The sequence below is a fragment of the Oncorhynchus nerka genome, linkage group LG9a (assembly GCF_034236695.1).
Source record: "Oncorhynchus nerka isolate Pitt River linkage group LG9a, Oner_Uvic_2.0, whole genome shotgun sequence".
Classification (NCBI taxonomy): Eukaryota; Metazoa; Chordata; class Actinopteri; order Salmoniformes; family Salmonidae; genus Oncorhynchus; species Oncorhynchus nerka.
In genome coordinates, this window is record NC_088404.1 from 17,208,275 (window position 1) to 17,233,906 (window position 25,632).

Here is a 25,632-nt window from a genome sequence, read left to right on the forward strand (position 1 = left end):
CATAGGCTGAGATGAACTCTGCCTTGTTGGCCGCAGATCGGCAGTTCCAGAGGCTACCGGAGACCTGGAACTCCACGTGGGTCGTGCGCGCTGGGACCACCAGATTAGGGTGGCCGCGGCCATGCGGTGTGGAGCGTTTGTATGGTCTGTGCAGAGAGGAGAGAACAGGGATAGACAGACACATAGTTGACAGGCTAGAGAAGAGGCTACGCTAATGCAGAGGAGATTGGAATGACAAGTGGACTACACGTCTCGAATGTTCAGAAAGTTAAGCTTACGTAGCAAGAATCTAATTGACTAAAATGATTAAAATGATACAGTACTGCTGAGGTAGGCTAGCTGCGTTGTTGACACTACCCTAATCAAGTCGTTCCGTTGAGTGTGAAGTTTCTACAATGCTGCTTTTCGGGGCTAGCTGGCTAGCTAGCAGTGTTGGTTACGTTACGTTGCGTTAGGAGAACGACAATAGCTGGCTAGCTAACCTAGAAAATCGCTCTAGACTACACAATTATCTTTGAAACAAAGACGGCTATGTAGCTAGCTATGTAGCTAGCTACGATCAAACAAATCACACCGTTGGGACTGTAATGAAATGAAATGAAAATATGATACTACCTGTGGAGCGAAGCGGAATGCGACCGAATGCGAAAGTTCTATTCAGTAGACGTTGGCTGGCTATTGGCTAGCTAGGAGTGTCTCCTACGTTAAGGACGACAAAATAGCTGGCTAGCTAACCTCGGTAAATTAAGATAATCACTCTAAGACTACACACTCTAACTACACAATTATCTTGGATACGAAGACAGCAAAGACAACTATGTAGCTAGCTAACACTACACTAATCAAGTCGTTCAGTTGAGTGTGATAGTTACTACAGTGCTACGGTAGACGGTGAACGTGTTGGGCAGATAGGAGACGACGAAATACGATAATTACGCAATTATCTTTGATACAACGACGACTATGTAGCTAGCTAAGAAGAAATTGCTAAGATTAGACAAATCAGACCGTTGTACTATAATGAAATGTAATGAAATGTAATGAAAAAGTTATACAACCTGCAGACCGAAGCGCGGATGCGATCACCACCACCACCACCACCATAACTACCATCACCACCACCATAACTACCACCACCACTATCATCACCATCACCACCACTACCATCACCAACACCACCATCTCCACCACCATAACTACCACCACCACCACTACCATCACCACCACCAACACCATAACCACCACCACTACAATCACCAACACTACCATCACCACCACCACCATCACCACCACCACCACCACCACTCCACCACCACCACTACCACTACCATCACCACCACTACCATCACCACCACCACCACTACCATCATCACCACCAACACCATAACTACCACTACCATCACCACCCCCAACACCATAACTACCACTACCATCAGCACCACCACCACCATAACTACCACTACCATCAGCACCACCACCACCATAACTACCACTACCATCACCACTACCATCACCACCACCACTACCATCACCACCATAACCACCACCGCCATCACCACCAATACCACCATCACCATTACCACCGCCATCACCACCACCACCACCATTTGCCCCCATCACCATCATCACACCAACACCACAATCACCACTACCATTTCCCCCCACACACCAGCATCACCACTACCATCACCACCATCACCATAACCACCACCACCATCACCACCACCACTATTTGCCCCCCTCCACACACCACCACCACCAACACCACCATTACCACCACCACCATTTCCCCCACACACCACCATCACCACTATCACTACCACCATCACCACCACCACTAACAGCCACTTCCCCTGTTGCTCCCTAACTCTATCCTTACCCAACCCTATCCGACCCTATCCCAGCCAACTAGCCAGCCAGGCCTCCCTCGTTGAATGCTTGGCTGTCAGAAAAGCCCTGTGTGTTTAATCCTAGGGATTGTGGGTTTGTATTGCTGCACCACGCTTGCTGACTGGGTTTCTGCCTCGCTGTCACACACACACACACACACACACACACACACACACACACACACACACACACACACACACACAGCCCTGACCTACTTTTTCTATATACAAAGGCCCCTGTTGTTTATACTACGTCCACTCTACAGACAAGAACACCCAACTGACCTTGTTCATCAACAAATAAAATGCAAAGTGGTGGACAAAAGAGTTGACGGTCACACACACACATATGCATACATGCTGGGCAGGTTCCAGGCATAAGCAACATAAGTAATAGGGCTGGGAATGGCCAGGGATCTCAGGATACGATATTATCACGGTACGTAGGTGCGATACGATATGTATTGCGATTCTCACGATTCTATATGTATTGCGATTTGATACTGTGACTATATTGTGATTTGATGTTCCAAACATATTCCTCACCATATGTCTGCTGCAGAGAGACAAGAGTCATGAGAAAATACGTTTTAAATCAGTCATAGAAATAAAAGCGCTGAAAACAATTTGGCTTCCTGTTTAAAAAGATGATGGAGGACAAGATATGAAGGTGCAGATACAGCCAACTAGCACAAAAATAATATTGCGATTTTATCAAAATGATACGATATATTCAAAATAATAATATCTCGATATGAAATATGTAATTGTATGTATTTTTTTCCCCCGTCACTAATAAGCAATCGCTTAGGGCCCCGTGGCCACTAGGGGGCCCCTGAGTAAAAAACGAAATGTGGTTGTGCATCAGCAGTTTATCTCTTGTCAGTCACTGACAGTCATTCTATTAGCCCATGTTAGCTAACCCTTTGTAGATTGGTAAGTTTGTCTAGCCAGCTATCTAAACTTGTAGTAATCATTGTTGAATTTCCAACCGGGCACATAGGGTACGTGCCCAGGGGCCCTGACTTCTAGGGGGCCCTCATTCATTTGTTATTCACTCTCACTCAGAGGTCATATTAACATGGCATAAGTCATGACAAACGGTGTAGAATTGCAGGAAATGATCTGTAAATGTTTCTCTCCATCCCATGGCAAAATTTGTAGAATTGCATGGAATGAGTTATAAAACTGCTAAGTCTTCTCTCTGCCGAATTGCAAATGTGGAGAATTGCAGCAAACCTGCTTTAAAACTGCCACATTTCCTCTACCCCTTCCATTGCAAAATGTGTAGAATTGCAGGAAATTAACTCTAAAACTTCTATTTTTTCTGTCCACCGTCAAGAGAGGGACCATTAAAATGTTTTGCTCGTGAGGTGGGAGGGCCCCACAACAAAATGTTGCTTAGGAACCGCAAAAGGCTAGGCCCAGCCCTGAATACATGCATGCAGGCACACACACGTGTGGTATATGTGGTCATTAGAAATGCATTTGGGTCACTGTGAGAATAATCACAGCAAGATGTCTTTCCCACTGTATGTATATCCTGGTTTTAAAAATCTGAAGACAGAGCGATTCAAAAATTGCTCCCAGGTATGTTCAGAAACAGCAGAGAAAAAGGTCACTGAACTCAATCAGTGCAATGAATTTGCAAGAATATCATGATGACTTGCACAAAATGCACTCAATGTTTGTTTATGCTTTCTGTACAGGTAAACAGCCTCTGTAGGCCTACTCAGTTGCTGTGTAACCCAACGTTTTTTTCTCTGCCACAAACACATACACACATACATATACACACACACACACAATCCTCTGCCTCAGACATCACACCATAAAGGGTTTTTCTCTACCAGGGTGGGGGTTGGGAGCACTACAACATTCAAACATAGCCTCTATGTGTGTCCATGTGTGTGTGTGTTTGTATTTTTTATATTTCCCAACCTCACATGCACGTCTCCCTTGTTTCATCCTCCTCTCCTCCTCTCTCCTCCACATCACTCTTATTTGGAGAGTGCGTGATAGTGGATGGAGACAGGAACAAATAGAGCAAGAGGAAGTGAAGGAATGAGACCATGATGATTGAGACTGATGATTGAAGCTCTTTGTGACTTGGCACTCAGACACCACATGCTTATCTGAATGGGAATGAGTTTATTTCTAGGGTGGTCAGTGTCCAGTTGATATACATATTGAGATATTAACAAATAATGTCCATTACAATCTTGCAAGATTGGCCTAGTTCAATATAGGCTAGTTCAGATAACTCGATTCTAATCAGACAAATGTATAAATAAATACAGTGTCAAATACAAAAATGTTTGTCCTCTAGTTTAACATTTCATGGCGACATGACTTTTGCTTGTTGTGTCTACTACCCCACATTGCGGTGCTTTCCGCGCGGGGCGTGGGTCCGTTTCAGATGCGCACGGCACGGGCACAGTTCTAAATGCAAAGAGCGCTCCCAGCTTCTGACCAACGACAGCTCTACGCCGCTCACCGCGTCGCAGGACTGTCAAGTGAAAATGGGTCTCGAAAAGGTGAATTACGAAACGAGCATTATCATGGACGAGGACGAGTTCAACAGATCAATCGAACCGATTCTGTCGAAAAATGACAAAGTATATGCGGCGATTCCAGACCGAGATCCCAATGACATAAACGCGCACTTAAAGGTAAGCTACCCTATCAGTGTATCAGCACACCGTGCGCTTCGGGTTTCACAAAGTAAACTACAGTATGTGGATATGCCTATATCAAGCCATAGTTCGATACTTTCATTATGTCATTGTTACTTTGCCATAAGTAATAAAGTAATAACAACATTGTATGCTGTGCATGCGTAATAGCTGCACAAATCATTGCTTTTGCCTATGAGTATAATTTATAAATTGGCTGTGAGTTTTCATTTGGAGTTTTCTTATCCATCCATTTCCTGAACCAACCTGGTCTCAGAGCATTTCGGATTATTCTATACGTAAATCCAAGATCCCACTTTAGTATGATATGTCACGTTTCCTATGTATTAGTTTGTGTATTAATTTGTTAATTTGTGGATGACCGTCACCCATTTTTTATTATATGTTATGGATTACAATTCATATTATATGTTACGAATTTGCAAAATGGAAAAAATGTTTGAAAAACACATGATATGTTACAATTTCTAGATAGACTAGGGGTTAGGGTGAAGGTTAGGGTTAGGGGAAGATTTAACTAACATGCTAAGTAGTTGAAAAGTTGCTAATTAGCTAAAAGTTGTCCAGGATGAGATTCCAACTTGTAACCTTTGTGTTGCTAGACATTTGCATTATACGCCTACTCATCCACCCCAACCAAACACCCAATTTTCGTTTTTGCCTTAAGTAACCATCTGTCTTATTTAACCATACCAAATGTAACATATCATACTAATGTGTGTGTTTCGGATTTTTCATTTACTATGTTACATCTAGTCTATGAGACCTGGCTACCTGATCAGACACTTCAGAAACATCTGATTGTTTGTTAGTGATTTTACAGGACAGATGGTGACAGATGGGTATATGAATGAATGATTCCTGACAAGATATCTCCTTCCCCAGGTTGGTTTTGACGATGTGATAGCAGAGCCCAGTTCGAGCCACAGCTTCGACAAAGTATGGATAGGAAGTCACGCTGTCTTCGAACTGGTCAAATATGGCTTCTACCTAATATTGACCACCATCCTTGCTGTGCCCATGGCGTTTATCCTTGGTATTGTCTTCGGGGTCTTCAGCTGTGTTCATATTTGGTATGAACATCACATGCTATCTTGTTATTTCGGTGCTTGGCCAAGGGCCAATGTTTCCTTTGCCTGTTTTGCTGCCTAAATGTTTTGTCCCATTGATGACAGAGAGGGTGGTATACTGCGTGTCAGTTTGCACAGTTAAGCTGGTATATTGACATTAACATAAGCTATTTATCATAGGGAGGGTAAAACTGTGAATAAGTTTGAAGTGTTTTAACTTGATTTTGGTCATTATTTGGTAACCTTTCCATATGCAGGTATATAGGCCTATTTTACATGATGTACTATTTGCGTGCCAGTGGTCACAGGTGCCTAAAATACCACTCAAAAACTATATTTTGGTATTTGTTTCATTTGTCCACTGTTGATACAGTTCAGAAATGTTTTGCATGTCAACAATCAAATTTTCAAGATATAGAACACAAAAAAATACATAAAGTGTCAAAGTATGATGTGTTTTGTTATATCAACAGTGGTCGAATGAAAACAAATACCAAAAGATAGTTTTTGAATGGTATTTTCCTTTAAGTTGTAGGGATATCGTGCAACTCCTTACATTCACAAACTGCCTGAGAGCCACTTAGTAGGCTGGCTACTTGCTGAAACAACACCAAAAGTGAGGCACTGTATAAAAAGTTAGGAGGAATGCAGTGTTCCAGTAGTAGTGGAAAAATGCCCCCATAACCCCTGCCAGACAGTTGGCATTCTAGTCTGCCTTGCAGCACCGTAGGCCTATTTTCAGAGGAGAGTGGGACATTCCACTAGAATAGATAGGCTACATATGGTTTTGGGCATTGTTTTGTGGGCATGTCACAAAGAAACTTTCATCTGATCTTTACTACAGTTTCTGGACTCATTTCTCCATGTCTCAATGTCTCAGTCTCTCTACAGAATTTACTCTGCTTAAAGCCGTTGTCTGCATCCCAAATGGCACCCATAAGGCCCATAGTGCTTTGGTCAAAATTAGTGCACTGTATAGAGAATAGGGTGCAATTTGGTACGCAGTTATTGTGTAGAGGAAGAGAAAGTCGGCACTGTCTGTCACAGCTTTTATGGCGGATAAGCAATGTAAATATGGCGTTGGTGACATAGGCAGAAATCAATAGAGGGTGGAATGGCAACTGTAGCAAATAGTTGACCCTGTGTCTGGTCAATAGATGGCTGGGGTTTGGCTGAGTGTTACAAGACACAGTGGCACTAGAGAAAGGCACATTGATAACAACACACTCCCTAGCCTTAATACATATTGCAGGCTACAAGCATTCATGAAAGTCTGCATTAACTGTTTACAATTATGAATATCCCGAAGGGACAAATTAAGACGATGAAGAAGGCTGTGTGTTGAATGCATGTTAAGAGGTACTCTGCTGTCTGTAACAAGCACAACTTGGCTTTCTCATGCACTTATTAAACTCAAGGTTATAGGTTTCTCGTAATGTAATACATATACGTATGTGTAATAGCTATGCACGACTACACACTATGTGCACTGGAAGAATACTGCATGTTTGTGATGCACAGTTGAACCTGTCGTTGTGGTCCTTCCTTCAGGGTGCTAATGCCGGTGGTGCGGAGCTGTCTAATGGCGCTGCCCTCTGTCCAGGTGGTCTGGAGCAGCCTGACAGACATGCTCGTCACCCCTCTCTTCCTCAGTATGGGCCGGTGTCTGTCATCAGTTCACGTCAAGACCACAGACAACTGATAGGGGCTTTCCTTCCCTGTCACGAAAAAGCACAGAGGGGGGAAAGCAGGGGGTCGGATGAGAGAGACTTAAAAAGGATTTATTTAAGGCTAGAACTTTTTTTGACATACGTCTAAGTGGAAAAATAAGATATCCTTTACTCATGTTTGTGTTGAAATATATAAGCTCTTTATAAAGCCAACATCAACACTCCATAATATCTGCTAGAATGATGATATAATCATTTATAAGAAGGCTAACGGCTACCTGTAAAGTAATGGTATGTTTTTAAGTGGTCATAAAGGTTGATTGGGGTAAACTTCCCTTAGACAACACCATGACACCATCTGGGTAATAACATGATCCAACATGATCATTTATATCATCTGGAATTTCACCAAATATTAATAATAAGGTTTGATGTTTATAGAAGTTATTGTGTCCAGCTTTATAAAGGGTTTTTATGTATACTGCCAAAAGGACCATTTTGCATTTGTGACCAAAACAAATTCTTGTCATTCCATAGTTCTGATTCTGATTCTAAAGAACTGTTTTAATCATATTCGATCAGATCAGGGCAACATGGTTTTTGACGGTAAGGCATCATACCATCCCTGACAGCAGACATGTAATATTTGTGTAGTTTCTGCTTTTTATGTGATGTATATATAGCAGAGAATTCAGCTGGAAATTGAATGAATGAATTCCTTCATATGTTTTCTGTAATAGAGTGTACATAGATCCAAGATTCTGGGATGCAGCTTATTGCATACTTGTGCAGCCTTATTTTGCTACTGCTGTGTTGATCTCGCAGTGCTTTGGATATATTTTGGGGCGTTAGCTTTTAAACTAAGGGGCAGTTTCCCGGACATAGATTAAGCCTAGAAATTCTCTATTAAGCGTCCTTTTTGTCTCCATTACGCTTGTTTTTCTGTGCCCGGGAAACCGTCCCTAAAAAACCTACGGTAAAAACCTAAGACAGTTATATACATTTAAACAAGAAGTGGACTAAATGTCCAATATAATATAAAACACGAGTATTGGCTCTCTAACTTACTATTTATATGCCATGCACATTTGTCATGTTTCATGATTGTCCATGTTTTGATTGAAGTCCTGAAAAAACTGGACAGAACTTGCTGCTTGTGTTCCTTAAGATAATGAGGTGAATACACTCCAGTTAATTCTATTGAGTGAAGCCTTGATACACTTGTCAGGTACATGGCCTACACACTTAGAAAAACATAAACTGTACTATCTAGAACATAAAAGAGTTCTTCAGCTGTCCCCATAAGAGAACCATTTGAAGAGACCCTTTTTGGTACCAGGTAGAACCCTTATGTGTTCCATGTAGAACCCTTTCCACAGAGGGTTCTACATGGAACTCAAAAGGGTTATACTTGAAAACAAAAAGGGTTCTTCAAATGGTTCTCTTATGAGGACAGCTGAAGAACTCTTTTGGAATACTTTTTTCTAATATTGTAGGTGCTGCTGAGCTTGTTTTTAGCAGCTAGTAGTAGCTAGCGTGCATGCTTTACTTCAAAACCCAACTCCACAGACAGATAACTGACAGAAATATCTGGCAGATATTGCCACCAGTTTTTCACAGCTCATATCAATAATAGGACTCACACAAGACCCTGTGCTTTGTTTCGCCTTTTACTGCAGTGTGCTGAATCAGGGTCACACTGGCTGTTTCTTGGTAGTCTTAAACAAATCTACTTTGAAACAAAAGTATACCTCACACATGTGGTTATGGGCTTAAAAAAAGACACCTGTACCATGTCAGATATAGAGTTGGAATGTATTCATTCATGGAATGTATCCCATTATTAGCCTTTACATACATCACAGAAGACTAAAATATCAACAACAAAATCATTTGACGTAGAAACACCGGATTTTCTGTTATAAAATAAATGTATGTTTATTCATTATGAAATTATAAAAATGGTTAATAACATTCCACCCATGAGGCCACTAGAGGGCAAGTTTGTCATTTGACTGCAAGAAAGGGACAATCAAGCGCAGCGGTTCTCTCAGTAACTTCTAATCATTCGGCTATAAAGCAAGACAGTTCACAGACCATGTCTGTACTTGGCTGAGTTGGTTCTTCTCTACCGAGAGAAAATTGCTGGTGGGATTGTATCGGTGTTGAGTTTGGGCTGGAGGTTTTTTTTACGAGATGAAACAATGTAGTAAAAATGGACAACGATATGATTCTAATTCTGCTCAACAAGTATTCTTTGATTTGTGTAAAGTACCAAAAATAAAGATTCTTATTTCTAAATTGTTCTGAGTATTGATATGTCTGTCTGTCATAGAAGGTAATGTGAACTGTGATAGGAGGGCTAGGGTAATGTTTCTCAGTCTCAGTGCCAGAGAAAAGTCATAAATTACTAACTGAGCTGGTCTGATTGCACAAGACACAATCCTATATAGAGAGGAGAAGAGCTGCCTCTGCCTGTGGGCCTATGGAGCATGACCTGGGACTCAGTTTATAACCTACAGGTTTACACACAGGACAATACTGACCTGGGGCTCAGTTTATAACCTACAGGTTTACACAGCACAATACTGACCTGGGACTCAGTTTATAACCTACAGGTTTACACACAGCACAATACTGACCTGGGACTCAGTTTATAACCTACAGGTTTACACACAGGACAATACTGACCTGGGACTCAGTTTATAACCTACAGGTTTACACACAGCACAATACTGACCTGGGACTCAGTTTATAACCTACAGGTTTACACACAGCACAATACTGACCTGGGGCTCAGTTTATAACCTACATGTTTACACACAGGACAATACTGACCTGGGACTCAGTTTATAACCTACAGGTTTACACACAGCACAATACTGACCTGGGACTCAGTTTATAACCTACAGGTTTACACACAGCACAATACTGACCTGGGACTCAGTTTATAACCTACAGGTTTACACACAGCACAATACTGACCTGGGACTCAGTTTATAACCTACAGGTTTACACACAGGACAATACTGACCTGGGACTCAGTTTATAACCTACAGGTTTACACACAGCACAATACTGACCTGGGGCTCAGTTTATAACCTACAGGTTTACACACAGGACAATACTGACCTGGGACTCAGTTTATAACCTACAGGTTTACACACAGCACAATACTGACCTGGGACTCAGTTTATAACCTACAGGTTTACACACAGCACAATACTGACCTGGGGCTCAGTTTATAACCTACAGGTTTACACACAGGACAATACTGACCTGGGACTCAGTTTATAACCTACAGGTTTACACACAGGACAATACTGACCTGGGACTCAGTTTATAACCTACAGGTTTACACACAGCACAATACTGACCTGGGACTCAGTTTATAACCTACAGGTTTACACACAGCACAATACTGACCTGGGACTCAGTTTATAACCTACAGGTTTACACACAGCACAATACTGACCTGGGACTCAGTTTATAACCTACAGGTTTACACACAGCACAATACTGACCTGGGACTCAGTTTATAACCTACAGGTTTACACACAGCACAATACTGACCTGGGACTCAGTTTATAACCTACAGGTTTACACACAGCACAATACTGACCTGGGGCTCAGTTTATAACCTACAGGTTTACACACAGCACAATACTGACCTGAGGCTCAGTTTATAACCTACAGGTTTACACACAGCACAATACTGACCTGGGGCTCAGTTTATAACCTACAGGTTTACACACAGCACAATACTGACCTGGGACTCAGTTTATAACCTACAGGTTTACACACAGCACAATACTGACCTGAGGCTCAGTTTATAACCTACAGGTTTACACACAGCACAATACTGACCTGGGACTCAGTTTATAACCTACAGGTTTACACACAGCACAATACTGACCTGGGACTCAGTTTATAACCTACAGGTTTACACACAGCACAATACTGACCTGGGGCTCAGTTTATAACCTACAGGTTTACACACAGCACAATACTGACCTGGGGCTCAGTTTATAACCTACAGGTTTACACACAGCACAATACTGACCTGAGGCTCAGTTTATAACCTACAGGTTTACACACAGCACAATACTGACCTGGGACTCAGTTTATAACCTACAGGTTTACACACAGCACAATACTGACCTGGGACTCAGTTTATAACCTACAGGTTTACACACAGCACAATACTGACCTGAGGCTCAGTTTATAACCTACAGGTTTACACACAGCACAATACTGACTTGGAAGAATATTATATAATGATAATCTGCAGGTTTACACACAAACAACATTCTACTGATTCGGTAGAAAAATATTCCATCCTGCGATGATGGTTCTACAACGTCCGTCCAGCGAAATCCCCCAGATTTATGAGTTGTTTGACTTATGAGCCTTCAACGTATCTGGGTCAACACATGTACCTTCTGCCTACGGTTATCCCCCTGGTTACAGGCCTTCAGTCTAACGTGAAGGGTATTCATCTACTTCTCTCTGTTCCCCGATGCCAAAGACAAGAGGAAGGGGTCTTCTTTCTTCTACATTTGGGTGCTCACTGTGTGATCTGGAGCCAGAAGGCATATTTTCCAGAACCATCTATCTTGCACAAATAGCACTGATACATGACTGATAAGAAAAAGCAGCTGTCTCCCTTTTTTTGCATACAGCAGTACAGTTTTCGCCTCTGGGACATTAAAGAACCTTTTAATACATGAAAGCTGGCCACAGACTTGTTGCATAGTCTAGACCTTAGCTAACTCTGCAGTAGATTCCCACTGATCTGGTTCTCTTCCCTAGAGAATAGCTACAGTCAACTTCTAGTGACTGAGTTCTGCAATGAAGAGGGACAGTACTGTGTAGCCTAGGTTACCAATTACAACCCCCATAAACTCTTTCACACACATACACACACAAGCACACAGGCTGAAAATACCCCTGACATGACTGTTATGTCTCTGGGACTGATGTCATTTCCAAACCAAGCTGAGTTGTTTCCCTGAGCCGAGAATCAGATAAAGGAATGTAAACAGACCACCATGACCAGAACAGGTTCATAATCGTGACAGAGCATAGGGCTGGGGGATACCAATCTCTCAGTTTATTCAGGAACGACAGCAGCCAGCAGAAACGACACATAGTACACACGGGCCAAATTGAAAACATAATCTTAGTAGTTGAACAGATCAGGTCAGTTTCTCCACCACTAGCTCCTGCGTAATGTGTTGAGCAGTAGGTTAATGACGGGTTACACTCTCATCCCACTGCACTGCTTGTCTAAACAGGTGACTACTGAATGAATAAGAAGAGCATTCATTAAGTCCATGCAGAGGCACGCCGAGATTTCTCACTCGGGTCTCTCCGGCGCCTTAACTTGAATTTAGCGTTCAATGAGCGCAACTTAAAGATAAGCGATAGGATTTGGTAATATCCCCGGAGGAGCCCCCAAGTCGTTAACAAACAGTCCCCACGCCTCCTCCTGTTGATTTGCTCCCTCTGTTAAGCTGACACGGTCTTGCTTCAACAACAAACGGGTGTGTTAGCACTTCAGGCGCGGGACAGCATGACTGGCGGACTCAAGGACGGAGAAACTGACGAGGTAAGGTTTTCTTTTGGACTCTGTATCCTGTCACAATCCAACTTTTTATTTTATTTTTTATTTATTTTTACTGTATTTATGCTTTTATTATGGATATTGAATAATCTGTGAGCAACACATTTTCTCTGGCTCGTTCTCATTGTGACATTTATCGAACATGCCCTTGGAAGATTGGGAAACAGGAACATTTTTAACTCCAAAGCGCTAGTTGCCAATCTTTTTTGGCACCTAGTTGTGAACGTTACTCCCACTCCTACTGGGCAAATGTGCAAGCCCCTCTCGTCTCCATTAGCACGGGCATGATATATTTACAGTTATTTATTAACTAGCCTACGCTTCTAAGATTCTGTACGTTATTTCATTTTTAATCCACTTGAAACACACATTTTGTGCGCACTTAGATGTCTGTCAAAGTTTTGGTTAGATCGTTAATTATATTAGACTAAGTCAATCGAAAATGCAATTCCCATTAAAAGTTGATGACAGTTTACATTAGTGAAAATACGCTTTTGATGCCTTATGTGAGAAAGGTTCTGCGTTTAAAGAGAATGGCCAGCCGAACGATCTTTACGCACGCATTGTGTGAGCGCTTGGAGATGACCCCTTGCGGTGAGAAACGGATCTCTGCTATTGAGGGGTGTGGTGCTACTCTTTTAAAACCATCTCAGGCTGGGACAGGCTGCTAACTCTGGTGCGCTCCGGTCAAGTCGACCTTCTCTGCCTCTCTGCCCGTCTCTCCACTAACTTATAAACTTATAACGCTTCTCTTCTTCACCTCCGGACCCACAGGAATTTCTGCACTCGCCGTTCATCAGAAAACAAGGGAACATTTATAAACCTAATAACAAAGACATGGATAATGACAGTATGAGCGGGATGAAGACGATGCAGGATGTCCATACAAAAGAGATCGACCTGGTGAACCGGGACCCCAAGCACATAAACGACGACGTTGTAAAGGTGAGTCCGTAGACGGTATATTTACCCATGAAGGGAAATAATTGTTCATGGATTTTTTCGCCTAGTAAGATTTCACTTTGGATCCTTTCATTTACTTTATTTATTAGACTGGTTTGATACTATTATACTGTTTTTAAAAAATCAAATCGTGGTTTAGACTAAAACTAGTTCAGTTCCAATATTGCATGTGAGTTGGTTTTGTACTTGGACACATTATATTACGAATGTTCCCATTATAATATACCCAGGAAGACTGGAAATTGTCACTCGCACGATTACTGGGCAGGCTAGGAGCTGCTAAATACGCATAGTAAGCTGCGCGCGTACCAAAGTAGTGGTTGGTGGATCGCATGGCATTCTCGTGTGTAGACTATACTATGAGTTTTTCGGATTCATGACCCCAGTTTACAATGGTTTATATGGATCAGATTAGGTTTGTGAAGGCCTCAACACATGCGTAAATGTGATGCGTACGCAGCAGCGTCTCTTGCCTATTTTGCTGGTGCGGCTGCAGTCTTTAGTTGAACATCCTTGCTCCAGTTTTGGAATGGAGGAAACATCACGAATTTTCTGTTGTTTTAACAAAAATGTTCTTACAGTCCTTGTTTTATAGTTACACGTGCCTCATATTCAGTGAGTGCGTTATTGCAGAGCAAACTTATTTCCAAAGTAGACTCCAACCACGCTGTGCCCATTTTGTGTTTATGTAAACTGAATTTGTTGAGAGAAACCCTCGCTGACGTTACTGTGGTACTTGTGAAAACGACCTGTCATGCGTTTGTGGGAACAGAAAGGCTCAGGTGACACAGTCAGAGTCTGTGTCCCAAATGGCATCATATGCCTGTTCAAAAGTAGTGCACTACATAGGAAATACGGTGCCACTTGGGACATAGACTGTCCGTCTATCCTCATGCCCAGCTGGGTTATTGTTTCATCTGTAAAGAGTCAGTTACCACTGGGAGAGGGTCAGCCGTTTGAAGTAGTGAACTTTGCCTTCATAAAACTGGGAAACACCCAAGTAGCTGCAACAGCAGGCAGGCCAAAGGGATCTCCCTCTCTCTCCCCTCTCCTCCCCCTCCCACTGCTCTGTCCTATACCCCCCTTTGTCTCTCTCCCTCCCTCTCTGCAATTCACAGGGATGCGTCAGCTAGGGAGCAATGACCACATTCTCTCAATTCAATTCAGGGGGCTTTATTGGCATGGGAAACATATGTTATTAACATTGCCAAAGCAAGTGAAGTAGATAATATACAAAAGTGAAATAAACAATAAGCTCTCACCCTTGTCTCCTAGTCTCCCTCCTTGTGTGCAGTTTCTCCATTTCATTTCAATAAGAGCGTTCATATAAAAATATAATATTGTATGTTATTGGTAACAGGGAACCCAACCCACACAATTTAGATAAAAGTAGAGATAATTGTAAAAAAAAAATGTTTTACCTGTCTTGCAGTAATCAACTCTCTCTCTCTCTCTCTCTCTCTCTCTCTCTCTCCCCCCTTTCTCAATTCAAATGGGTTTATTGGGCATGAGAAACATATATTTATGCAAGTCAAATAGATAATAAACAAGAGTGAAATAAACAATTAAAAAAATGAACAGTGAACATTACACTCTCTCTGTCTCATTCTCTGGCTTCCTACCAACCCATTGTGACAGTGAGTCAGACTCTCCAGTATGCTCAGAATAGAATACAGCCTTATGATTCTGCTCTTTTAATCAAATCTACAGACCGCTAGTGTAATCATCTGAAATCACATGTTTCCTCCCAGGCTATAGAGGTTTGGAGTTCTAAATGTCGTCAATGGAGGTGTGTGTTTGGGGTGCCCTAACTATGCTGCTATTATGCAGAACAGGGAACACGCACGCACACACACACACACACACACACACACACACACACACACACACACACACACACACACACACACACACACTACTCTCTCTCCTTCTGCAGAACCATGTGGACCAGTAGATCTTATAGTTGGAATTTCGGCAGCTGAACTCCCTCAACCGGCCACATCAAAGAATCACCATCAATGAAATCCATGCAGAGTTTGGAGAGTTTGCCCTGGGAATAGAATATTTTCCTCTCATAAAGCCTGGTTCTTTATATAGCCTATGGCCAGGCAGCCTTCTGTTAAACCCTGATGGGGCTGAATCTAAGCTGAGCAGACATACCCACGGCCACACTGTGCAATGCAGACAGCAGCGATCGGCTCGCTAACCAGCCGCTAGTTAACATCTCCCTGCCAAACTCTCAAGAATGCCGGGACTCCCTGAGGGAGGCGGGAGGTACATTATATTGGGAAATGAAGACATTCAGGCTTAATGGACAAGCTGAGGCAGTTTTTTCCTTAGATTGTCCAGGCGGGGTGTAAACAAAGGCCCCAAATCAACATTCAGGGCTAATTTATTCAGCAACAATTTCAGTTGAAATCAATTGAAGCCAAATTATTTATTTTAGGTGGGGGCAAACAGAGCTAAGTAGGGAGGGACTGCCCTACTTACACAATGGTGGAGGAAACACTGAACTGAGGCATTCAGCACTCTAGGGACAGAATGGAAAAATATATTACAGGTCTCTCTCCAGATTTCAGCCAACCAGACTGCTCACATGTTGTCCCTGAGAACTAGTTTGTTGTACTGTATGCCAAATCCCTAAAGGGGTGATAGGTGCTGAGACATTGTTTCTATCTAGCCAAACACGACTTGCCCACCAATAAATTAAGAAGAAAGAAAGAATATAATTCCCTCCATATTACCTAGGGGTGTTTCTAATGAAGAATGTTCTTCTCTGTCCACTATAGTTCAATCACCCATAGCAAAGTTATAACAACTGCCTGAAAAAAATGGGATCTTATCTTATAGTTATGTTTTTCTAAACTGGGCTTTAGAAAAACATAGGCACTCTCTTTTACAATTTAAAAGCTTTGTAGTTATTTGCCATGTCTAAAAGGTTACATTTCAGCTGCTGACAGCCCTCATCAGAACCATTCTACACAGAACTCTCATTTATTCTCCATGGAAGTGATGGAAGCTGCTGACAGCCCTCATCAGAACCATTCTACACAGACCTCTCATTTATTCTCCATGGAAGTGATGGAAGCTGCTGACAGCCCTCATCAGAACCATTCTACACAGACCTCTCATTTATTCTCCATGGAAGTGATGGAAGCTGCTGACAGCCCTCATCAGAACCATTCTACACAGACCTCTCATTTATTCTCCATGGAAGTGATGGAAGCTGCTGACAGCCCTCATCAGAACCATTCTACACAGACCTCTCATTTATTCTCCATGGAAGTGATGGAAGCTGCTGACAGCCCTCATCAGAACCATTCTACACAGACCTCTCATTTATTCTCCATCGAAGTGATGGAAGCTGTGTCTGTGAGCCGACAGTGCCTTTGGAAAGTATTCAGACCCCTTGACTTTTTCCACATTTTGTTAGGTTACTGCCTTATTCTAAAATTGATTAAATCTGGGAGTTTTTACTCATCGATCTACACACAATACCCATAATGACAAAGCAAAAACAGTTATTTACTTTTCTTTTTGCAACTGTATTAAATATAAAAACTGAAATATCACATTTACAAAACTATTTAGACCCTTTACTCAGTACTTTCTTGAAGCACCTTGTAGCGATTACATCCTCGAGTCTTCTTGGGTATGACGCTACAAGCTTGGCACACCTGTATTTGAGGAGTTTCTCATATTCGTCAGATCCTCTCAAGCTGTGACTGTACTTTTCTCTGTCATGATGGACGCACAGCTATTTTCAGGTCTCTCCAGAGATGTTTGATCGGGTTCAAGTCCGGGCTCTGGCTGGGCCACTCAAGGACATTGAGACTTGTCCCCGAAGCCACTCCTGCGTTGTCTTGGCTGTGTGCTTAGGATCGTTGTCCTGTTGGAAGGTGAACCTTTGCCCCAGTCTGAGGTCCTGAGTGCTCTGGAGCAGGTTTTCATCAAGGATCTCGTTGTACTTCATCTTTGCCTCAATCCTGACTAGTCTCCCAGTCCCTGTTGCTGAAAAACACCCCCACAGCATAATGCTGCCACCATCATGGTTCATTGTAGGGATGGTGCCAGGTTTCCTCCTAACGTGAAGCCTGGCTTTTAGGCGAAAGAGTTCAATCTTGGTTTCATCAGACCAGAGAATCTTATTTCTCATGGTCTGAGAGTCTTTACGTGACTTTTGGCAAACTCCAAGCGGGCTGTCATGTGTCTTTTACTGAGGAGTGGCTTCCATCTGGTCACTCTACCATAAAGGCCTGATTGGTGGAGTGCTGCAGAGATGGTTGTCCTTCTGGAAGGTTCTCCCATCTCCACAGAGGAACCAGAGCTCTGCCAGAATGATCATCGGGTTCTTGATCACCTCCCTGACCAAGACCCACCTCCCTGACCAAGACCCTTCTCCCCCAATTGCTCAGTTTGGCCAGACGGACAGCTCTAGGAAGAGTCTTGGTGGTTACAAGCTTCTCCCATTTACTTCTTCTACCTTCTTCCAGAATGTTTTTGGTACCCTTCCCCAGATCTGTGCCTCGACACAATTATGTCTTGGAGCTCAACGGACAATTCCTTCGACCTCATGGCTTTGTTTTTGCTCTGACATGCCCTGTCAACTGTGGGACCTTATTTGACAGGTGTGTGCCTTTCCAAATCATGTCCAATCAATTTATTTTACCACAGGTGGACTCCAATCAATTTGTAGAAACATCTCAAGGATGATCAATGGTAAAAGGATGCACTAGCAGAGGGTCTGAATACTTATGTAAATAAGGTATTTCTGTTTTTTATTTGTAAAAAATTTGCCAACATTTCTAGAAAACCTGTTTTTGCTTTGTCATTATGGGGTGTGTAGATTGCTGAGAAATGTATTTTATTTCATCCATTTTAGAATAAGGCTGTAACGTAAGAAAATGTGGAAAAAGTTAAGGGGTCTGAACACTTTCCAAAGGCTCTGTACAATACAGTACTCAAGATGTATGGCTCTGGAAAATGAAATGGATGTTGCTGGGTTTTGCAGCGTAAAAACAATGAGATTTATATTAAAGAGCTTCACCACCAACTGTTATTTTATCCTATAAGTTTAGCCTGTTTAGTTTAGCAAGTCCCCTGTGTACACAGTAATAGCTGGAAGGATTGGCTACTGAATAAAATGAACAAAGACCTATTTTGATATTGAAAATGCATTTTTACTTGAAAATGCGCTGGACACAGGTGATGTTAAACCCTCTGACAGCGACACGTCTCTCGCAGACAAAACACACACGCAATAAGTAACTGTAAAATAAATATTTGCTGTATCATGGGCTTGGTAGCAAAGAAGAGAGTAAAGGAGAAAGAGAGAGAGAACGAGAGAGAGGTAGTGCGAGTGGTAGTATGAGAGAGAGAGTGGGAAAAAGATAAAAAGAAGGAGAGAGAGCAAGCGTGTGTGTTTTTCCACTTTACAATCTGCACTAAAACGTGTATGAGGTCATGGGTACTTGAGAGGCACGTCGCAAACCCATCGATCGCCTGAGAAGTCTGTTTACACTAAAAATAAATAAATGTCATGGTTTACCTCACTGGGGCCCATCCGGCTTCTCTTTATTACATGTAGGTACTAGAGACCTTCACATATACTGTAGCTGGGAGGACTTTAATACAGGATCTTGGATGCTCTTAGGTGGTGAATATAAACTGAACTGCATTAGAGAGAACTCCAGGGTAGAGACGGGCCTTGTAAACTGAACTGTATTAGAGAGAACTCCAGGGTAGAGACGGGCCTTGTAAACTGAACTGCATTAGAGAGAACTCCAGGGTAGAGAAGGGTCTTGTAACCTGAACTGCATTAGAGAGAACTCCAGGGTAGAGACGGGCCTTGTAAACTGAACTGCATTAGAGAGAACTCCAGGGTAGAGACGGGCCTTGTAAACTGAACTGTATTAGAGAGAACTCCAGGGTAGAGACGGGCCTTGTAAACTGAACTGCATTAGAGAGAACTCCAGGGTAGAGACGGGCCTTGTAAACTGAACTGCATTAGAGAGAACTCCAGGGTAGAGAAGGGTCTTGTAAACTGAACTGCATTAGAGAGAACTCCAGGGTAGAGACGGGCCTTGTAAACTGAACTGTATTAGAGAGAACTCCAGGGTAGAGACAGGCCTTGTAAACTGAACTGTATTAGAGAGAACTCCAGGGTAGAGACGGGCCTTGTAAACTGAACTGTATTAGAGAGAACTCCAGGGTAGAGACGGGCCTTGTAAACTGAACTGTATTAGAGAGAACTCCAGGGTAGAGACGGGCCTTGTAAACTGAACTGTATTAGAGAGAACTCCAGGGTAGAGAAGGGTCTTGTAAACTGAACTGTATTAGAGAGAACTCCAGGGTAGAGACGGGCCTTGTAAACTGAACTGTATTAGAGAGAACTCCAGGGTAGAGACGGGCCTTGTAAACTGAACTGTATTAGAGAGAACTCCAGGGTAGAGACGGGCCTTGTAAACTGAACTGTATTAGAGAGAACTCCAGGGTAGAGACAGGCCTTGTAAACTGAACTGTATTAGAGAGAACTCCAGGGTAGAGACAGGCCTTGTAAACTGAACTGTATTAGAGAGAACTCCAGGGTAGAGACGGGCCTTGTAAACTGAACTGTATTAGAGAGAACTCCAGGGTAGAGAAGGGTCTTGTAAACTGAACTGCATTAGAGAGAACTCCAGGGTAGAGACGGGCCTTGTAAACTGAACTGTATTAGAGAGAACTCCAGGGTAGAGACGGGCCTTGTAAACTGAACTGTATTAGAGAGAACTCCAGGGTAGAGACGGGCCTTGTAAACTGAACTGTATTAGAGAGAACTCCAGGGTAGAGACGGGCCTTGTAAACTGAACTGTATTAGAGAGAACTCCAGGGTAGAGACGGGCCTTGTAAACTGAACTGTATTAGAGAGAACTCCAGGGTAGAGACGGGCCTTGTAAACTGAACTGTATTAGAGAGAACTCCAGGGTAGAGAAGGGTCTTGTAAACTGAACTGTATTAGAGAGAACTCCAGGGTAGAGACGGGCCTTGTAAACTGAACTGTATTAGAGAGAACTCCAGGGTAGAGACGGGCCTTGTAAACTGAACTGTATTAGAGAGAACTCCAGGGTAGAGACGGGCCTTGTAAACTGAACTGTATTAGAGAGAACTCCAGGGTAGAGACAGGCCTTGTAAACTGAACTGTATTAGAGAGAACTCCAGGGTAGAGACAGGCCTTGTAAACTGAACTGTATTAGAGAGAACTCCAGGGTAGAGACGGGCCTTGTAAACTGAACTGTATTAGAGAGAACTCCAGGGTAGAGAAGGGTCTTGTAAACTGAACTGCATTAGAGAGAACTCCAGGGTAGAGACGGGCCTTGTAAACTGAACTGTATTAGAGAGAACTCCAGGGTAGAGACGGGCCTTGTAAACTGAACTGTATTAGAGAGAACTCCAGGGTAGAGACGGGCCTTGTAAACTGAACTGTATTAGAGAGAACTCCAGGGTAGAGACGGGCCTTGTAAACTGAACTGTATTAGAGAGAACTCCAGGGTAGAGACGGGCCTTGTAAACTGAACTGTATTAGAGAGAACTCCAGGGTAGAGACGGGCCTTGTAAACTGAACTGTATTAGAGAGAACTCCAGGGTAGAGAAGGGCCTTGTAAACTGAACTGTATTAGAGAGAACTCCAGGGTAGAGACGGGCCTTGTAAACTGAACTGTATTAGAGAGAACTCCAGGGTAGAGACGGGCCTTGTAAACTGAACTGTATTAGAGAGAACTCCAGGGTAGAGACGGGCCTTGTAAACTGAACTGTATTAGAGAGAACTCCAGGGTAGAGAAGGGTCTTGTAAACTGAACTGCATTAGAGAGAACTCCAGGGTAGAGACGGACCTTGTAAACTGAATGTCTGAAATGTCACCGTATTTCCTATATTGAATTGGTATAGGGTGCTGGCTGGTTCTGACCAAAACCAGTACTTGGGAATAGGGTGCTGGCTCTGACCAAAAGTATTGCACTATCTTGGGAATAGGGTGCTGGCTCTGACCAAAAGTATTGCACTATCTTGGGAATAGGGTGCTGGCTCTGACCAAAAGTATTGCACTATCTTGGGAATAGGGTGCTGGCTCTGACCAAAAGTATTGCACTATCTTGGGAATAGGGCTGGCTCTGACCAAAAGTATTGCACTATCTTGGGAATAGGGTGCTGGCTCTGAAAAAGTATTGCACTATCTTGGGAATAGGGTGCTGGCTCTGACCAAAAGTATTGCACTATCTTGGGAATAGGGTGCTGGCTCTGACCAAAATCTTGGGAATAGGGTATTGCACTATCTTGGGAATAGGGTGCTGGCTCTGACCAAAAGTATTGCACTATCTTGGGAATAGGGTGCTGGCTCTGACCAAAAGTATTGCACTATCTTGGGAATAGGGTGCTGGCTCTGACCAAAAGTATTGCACTATCTTGGGAATAGGGTGCTGGCTCTGACCAAAAGTATTGCACTATCTTGGGAATAGGGTGCTGGCTCTGACCAAAAGTATTGCACTATCTTGGGAATAGGGTGCTGGCTCTGACCAAAAGTATTGCACTATCTTGGGAATAGGGTGCTTGCTCTGACCAAAAGTATTGCACTATCTTGGGAATAGGGTGCTGGCTCTGACCAAAAGTATTGCACTATCTTGGGAATAGGGTGCTGGCTCTGACCAAAAGTATTGCACTATCTTGGGAATATGGTGCTGGCTCTGACCAAAAGTATTGCACTATCTTGGGAATAGGGTGCTGGCTCTGACCAAAAGTATTGCACTATCTTGGGAATAGGGTGCTGGTAGGGTGCTGGCTCTGACCAAAAGTATTGCACTATCTTGGGAATAGGGTGCTGGCTCTGACCAAAAGTATTGCACTATCTTGGGAATAGGGTGCTGGCTCTGACCAAAAGTATTGCACTATCTTGGGAATAGGGTGCTGGCTCTGACCAAAAGTATTGCACTATCTTGGGAATAGGTCGGTGTTCTATTTGCCCTCTGATTCAGACACTTCTACAGTATGTGTCTCTGTCTTGTGTATCAGTGTCTGTCAGGAATGTGAAGAGATGGTTTAAGAGGGTAGAGAGAGTAGGAGGGCCTCATACAGCATGTGTAGCAATCACAAAATGTTTTGTGAAGGGTGGGGTAGGAGGGTGGGAGGGAGGGAGGGAGGGTAGTTTGACCTGGTTTGACTGCTCGTACCAGTCACTATGAGGAGACATACATCTCTTGTAATATTTCTAGTACTTGTGTAACTTCAGAACAGGGGCACAAATGTATGGGAGGGCAACATCTGTTTTCATTTAAAAAAAATCTTGTTCATCAGTTTTTTGCTTTGAGAGTGACTGTCTAATTGAATCATTGCTGATTCCTTGATTTTAACAATTACTCTTCTCTCCTGTCAGGTGGACTTTGAGGATGTGATCGCAGAGCCTGCAGGCACGTACAGCTTCGACGGCGTGTGGAAGGCTAGCTTCACCACCTTCACAGTGACCAAGTACTGGTGCTACCGTCTCCTCACTGCGCTGGTGGGCATCCCACTGGCGCTGGTCTGGGGCATCTTCTTCGCCATCCTGTCCTTCATTCACATCTGGGCGGTGGTGCCGTGTGTCAAGAGCTATCTGATCGAGATCCACTGTGTCAGCCGCGTCTACTCCATCTGCATCCACACCTTCTGCGACCCGCTGTTCGAAGCCATGGGCAAGTGCTTCAGCAGCATCCGCATCAGCACCACCAAGGGGGTATAGAAAAGACGAGGAAGTGAGGAAGAAGAGGAAGAGGAAGGGAATAAGGAGGGGAGGTGTGGAAACCATAACTAACACAGATTGAAAGGGGGGAGAAGTCACCAGAAGAAAAAAAAAGAGAGGGAACAACTTCTGCTAAAAGAAGAGGTGAGACATTTCCAGTGCTGTGGTAGGGATGTTGGAGGTAAGGGGACCAAGTAATAGAGAGCATCTGGCCCCGCTTCTCTTTCTTCCTAGACAACAATGGTTTCTCTCTCCAGTGCTGGTTTAACCAACAGGGGCACAGGATTACATTGAGGGTCATTCTCTTTGTTTTTCTGTTTGTTTTTCTTTCGTTTTTTTTTCTGTATTTGTTAGCGTTGTCTATCACTGCAAGAACATCACGCTAGCCCCCCCATCCATTCCTTCCATTGTTCCAAAATGTTGTGTGACCCTCTCTGATTATAGCTTGTTTAATAGGGGGTATTGATTGAATGACTGGTAAGTTAATTAATTGATTGATTGATAGGCTCATATAATGGATGTTGGTGTCCACTCTGCTGGGTTTGTGTGTTTGGGGCATGTTTTTTGGGAGGGGGATGGTTTGGGTGGGGTGGAGGGAGAGAGGGGGGGATATCCCTGTGCCTGTCCCGCTCCGCTGTTTTGAGAGACAAATCCCACCTGACACAGCACAAAATCCTATACCCAAAACCTTATCAACTCCCCTCCCCCTCAGCCCCCTACCCCCACTGACCCCCTCTCACACACCCCCATGCCTGCCCTGCCTCCCAGTCTGAAACACTGAACCTGCCCTTGTTTCTGCATGCACCGCCACCCCACCACAAAGCCACCGAGCCAACGAACACACTGCCGTCAGTCTATACGCCCAGACAGACACACAGCTATAGGACAACCTCACTCACAGAGCCTGCCCTGCCCTCAGCCCAGTGCCACATCATGACATCATAATCACTCTCTCCATCAACATTCAGCTCCAGTTCTACTACAAGCCAGAGAGACTCAATTCCATGACAACAACCAGGTCTTAAATAGAGTTTTCATATTGTTTCTATGTGACCGAGAATGTTTTTTAAGTTTGAATTTGAATCTCGGGAGAAATATCACTTGATCTTTGTTTAATACATTCACACCTTTTTTATACCATTGAGGTCTCTTCTCTTCTAAAATGGACAGCAGGATTGAACCTTGTATGTTGATACACATTGTGGTAGCTGTAGCTAAATAACCATAGCTTCTAATTCCTACACCTTCTGAAGATGAAGAACTTTTGTTTTAAGCTTTGTTTCAATTTTGTTGTTTAATGGTAGCCTTGCCCAATGTATGCACAAGTTGAGTAGCATTGTCATATATAATCTATTTTGTTTTTTCCCCAAATGAGTTTGGATGATTTAAGTCCCTGGTTGACTAGTTTGGTCTGGTGTACGTTCTGCTTGTTGCCTGTGGACATACACCACCAAACAAGGACAATCAGCTAACCGGTCTCCCTCCCTGAGACCACTGCTGTTTGACAACGAATGGGAGCATGTTTTTGTTCTATACTGACATGAATCTCACTTTGTCTGCATCCCAAATGGCACCCTATTTCCTATATAGTGCACTACTTTTAACCAAAGCGCAGTATGGGACCTGTTTTAAGGTAGTGCACTAAGAAATATGGTGCAATTTTGGGATGTCTCCTTTGACTCTTTCAGCTTTTGTCTACCTGCTGTCTGTGAAGATGGTAAATATTAGCACGTTGCTTGATTTAATTTGTTTTTTGACTTGATGAAAAGGTCATGTGTATTTTTATATTCAAATTGAATTTTTCCTTCCCTTGCATTTACTGTACAATCTCACATCACGCTGTGCACATTAAACATTTGTATAATCCAATCTGCTAGCCTACTTGTATTGCTTGTTTGTTTGTGTTGTTTTGGTTTGTGAATCAGTCTCTCTTTGTTGTCATGTGACTTTGACCTTATTTATTTTTTTGACCTTAG

At 43.0% G+C, this 25,632-nt stretch overlaps 2 protein-coding genes across 2 annotated transcripts; both read left to right on the top strand.

Annotated features, from left to right (window-relative positions):
- Window positions 1-3,900: 3,900 nt before the first annotated feature.
- cav2 (caveolin 2) lies at window positions 3,901-9,629 on the top strand. The gene is made up of 3 exons (XM_029667439.2): window positions 3,901-4,561; window positions 5,471-5,658; window positions 7,207-9,629. The coding sequence occupies exons 1-3, from the start codon at window positions 4,238-4,240 to the stop codon at window positions 7,355-7,357; spliced, it is 663 nt and encodes a 220-aa protein (XP_029523299.1). The 5' UTR covers window positions 3,901-4,237; the 3' UTR covers window positions 7,358-9,629.
- A 3,026-nt stretch (window positions 9,630-12,655) lies between these two features.
- cav1 (caveolin 1) lies at window positions 12,656-25,525 on the top strand. The gene is made up of 3 exons (XM_065022371.1): window positions 12,656-12,936; window positions 13,726-13,896; window positions 23,315-25,525. Exons 1-3 carry the CDS (start codon window positions 12,901-12,903, stop codon window positions 23,654-23,656), a joined length of 549 nt encoding a protein of 182 aa, XP_064878443.1. The 5' UTR covers window positions 12,656-12,900; the 3' UTR covers window positions 23,657-25,525.
- Window positions 25,526-25,632: the final 107 nt, after the last annotated feature.

Bases quoted from the DNA above. Each gene is read 5' to 3' on its own strand.
- cav1 (XM_065022371.1), top strand. From the start codon at position 12,901: ATGACTGGCGGACTCAAGGACGGAGAAACTGACGAG. The intron at 12,937-13,725 runs GTAAGGTTTTCT...CCGGACCCACAG, and splicing joins AGGACGGAGAAACTGACGAG to GAATTTCTGCACTCGCCGTT. The intron at 13,897-23,314 runs GTGAGTCCGTAG...CTCTCCTGTCAG, and splicing joins TAAACGACGACGTTGTAAAG to GTGGACTTTGAGGATGTGAT.
- cav2 (XM_029667439.2), top strand. From the start codon at position 4,238: ATGACTTTTGCTTGTTGTGTCTACTACCCCACATTGCGGTGCTTTCCG. The intron at 4,562-5,470 runs GTAAGCTACCCT...CTCCTTCCCCAG, and splicing joins ACATAAACGCGCACTTAAAG to GTTGGTTTTGACGATGTGAT. The intron at 5,659-7,206 runs GTATGAACATCA...TCCTTCCTTCAG, and splicing joins TTCAGCTGTGTTCATATTTG to GGTGCTAATGCCGGTGGTGC.